Source organism: Geospiza fortis, unplaced genomic scaffold (assembly GCF_000277835.1).
Source record: "Geospiza fortis unplaced genomic scaffold, GeoFor_1.0 scaffold5, whole genome shotgun sequence".
Lineage (NCBI taxonomy): Eukaryota > Metazoa > Chordata > Aves > Passeriformes > Thraupidae > Geospiza > Geospiza fortis.
The window spans coordinates 197,278-199,117 of NW_005054421.1; the positions used below are offsets into that span (position 1 = coordinate 197,278).

General features: G+C 34.8%; 1 protein-coding gene across 1 annotated transcript in view; it reads right to left on the reverse strand.

Moving 5' to 3' along the window:
• Positions 1 to 1,391: 1,391 nt before the first annotated feature.
• Positions 1,392 to 1,840, reverse strand: part of RGS21 (regulator of G protein signaling 21) — a 7,740-nt gene continuing 7,291 nt past the window's right edge. Inside the window, exon 5 of the mRNA XM_005426665.2 lies at positions 1,392 to 1,595. Coding sequence (XP_005426722.1) covers positions 1,392 to 1,595 — 204 coding nt within the window. The remainder of the gene's footprint in view (positions 1,596 to 1,840) is intronic.

Genomic DNA, 1,840 nt, shown 5'->3' on the forward strand with positions numbered 1-1,840 from the left:
ATGTGGAGGAGTGAATGCAGTGTCTGAAAACAAATTGCATGCTTCTTCTCTCCCCACTTCACTCTTGGAACAAGTCTTAAAGGTGCAAAACATATTATCCAGCATAAACAGAACAAGACAACCGGGGATAAAAGCATCATATAGTCAGCCTAGGACCAGGATGTGGTGGTGTGTAGAAGGTATGAGCAGAGCTCCAAGCAGGGCAAGATTCCTGGAGATTTATAGCACTCAAAAGCATCTAATTAAAATTAAAGATTTTTTTTTCTTCTTGAAAACTCTTATTGCTGTCTCTTGTATTTAGATTTTTTTTCCATAGCAAAGATTATTTCTTTAAAATATTTTTTCTTCAATACCATGACACAATTCTCCTCCTTTCATCTAAATATGTGCAATAAATCCTCCTAGAGCAGTGAATTTGATCAGTGTGTGCATCTGTAAACACCTGAAGATTGCAGGTTCCAATCATACCTTGCTAGTTTGGAACATAACACCATTACTAAATCCTGATTTACATGTTTACTTTACAGCCTAAAACTGTTTCTTATGCTTACTTTTCTGCTTATCTGTATTTTATTGAAATGAAATTAGTAAATTAATTTCATTAGTAGCAATTAATGAAATTATTTCATCGTATGTGGGAGTACAGTACCACCAATATATTTGGAAAAGCAAAGAAAATTAATTAATTGAAAATGCACAAAGGAAGATTTACTCAGTTGTAGTTTTTTTTCCCAGATGCCTATGCAATTAATAAAAGAGACATTTCAATAAAAAATTAAATTAACACAAAGAAACTTGAAGACCTTCTTATTGAAGACAGCTCTATTGTGAAACATTAATTTGCTCTGAATGCCAAGAACATTTGTTATAAAGCAGCTGCCTATTTATTAAATATTATCATTGTGTGTTATCGACCATATTTCTACATCTCCTATTTTGAATTAGCATAAAACAAGTTTAAAAGAGGATTTAAATTTTTTGCAAGCTTCAGATAAGGTGACAAATGAAGGAGTAAATGTATTCAAGTCTCCTGAAAGGGATTTATTTTGGAGGCTGTACTTCTAAAGAGGAATCAACAGCAAACAAGGAAACCAAAACATTATGCTTAAAAACCTCAAATAGCTTTGAAAAATGAAGCAAACACTGGAAAAAAACAACAATGGCAAAGTTTTTTATTAGGAAGATAGCTCAAGTGTCTAGCATATTCCATCCTGCTTCTTGAATATTTCTCTACTGTTATTAGAAAGCATCACGTGCAATTTGTACTTAAAAACAAGTTGGCACAGGTGATTCTTGAAAATAGCTTCTGCAATCCCTTTAATAATGAATAATTATCTGTACTGAATTGCAATGGGAGACATTATAAATTCCTAAAGCCTCAGTGTTTTTCCTCACAGAAATGGGAGCCATCTCTTCTGATTTCTGTCCTGGTGCTTCTTCACCAGTTCCTTGTACATTTCTGACCTCAGAAACCTGGGAAAAGAGTCCTTTGCCATGAGACAGTATATTGAGCTCTGAGCAGCATCAAAGCAGCTGAGGGTGGGCTCAGAGATGTTCTGGGAGATGTCATTTTTGGTATGGAAGTCAATATTAATCTGTAGGAAGAAAGGAGCATGAAAGCAGTGTCAGTTTGCTCAGAAAGCTGAGGTCTGTTTGTGTCCAGGACACAAGCTGCATTTGAATTTCCTCCCAAATAACCTGACTGATGCAAATAAATAGGAAGCTCATCCCTTCCTTTTCTAGCAGACTGAATTCTTCATTTCATTTGGCTCTTAAAAATATGGCATCACTGAGAAAAATAAGGGAAAAACTTGCTTTTCCTTCTCTTCTTTCTGCTGAA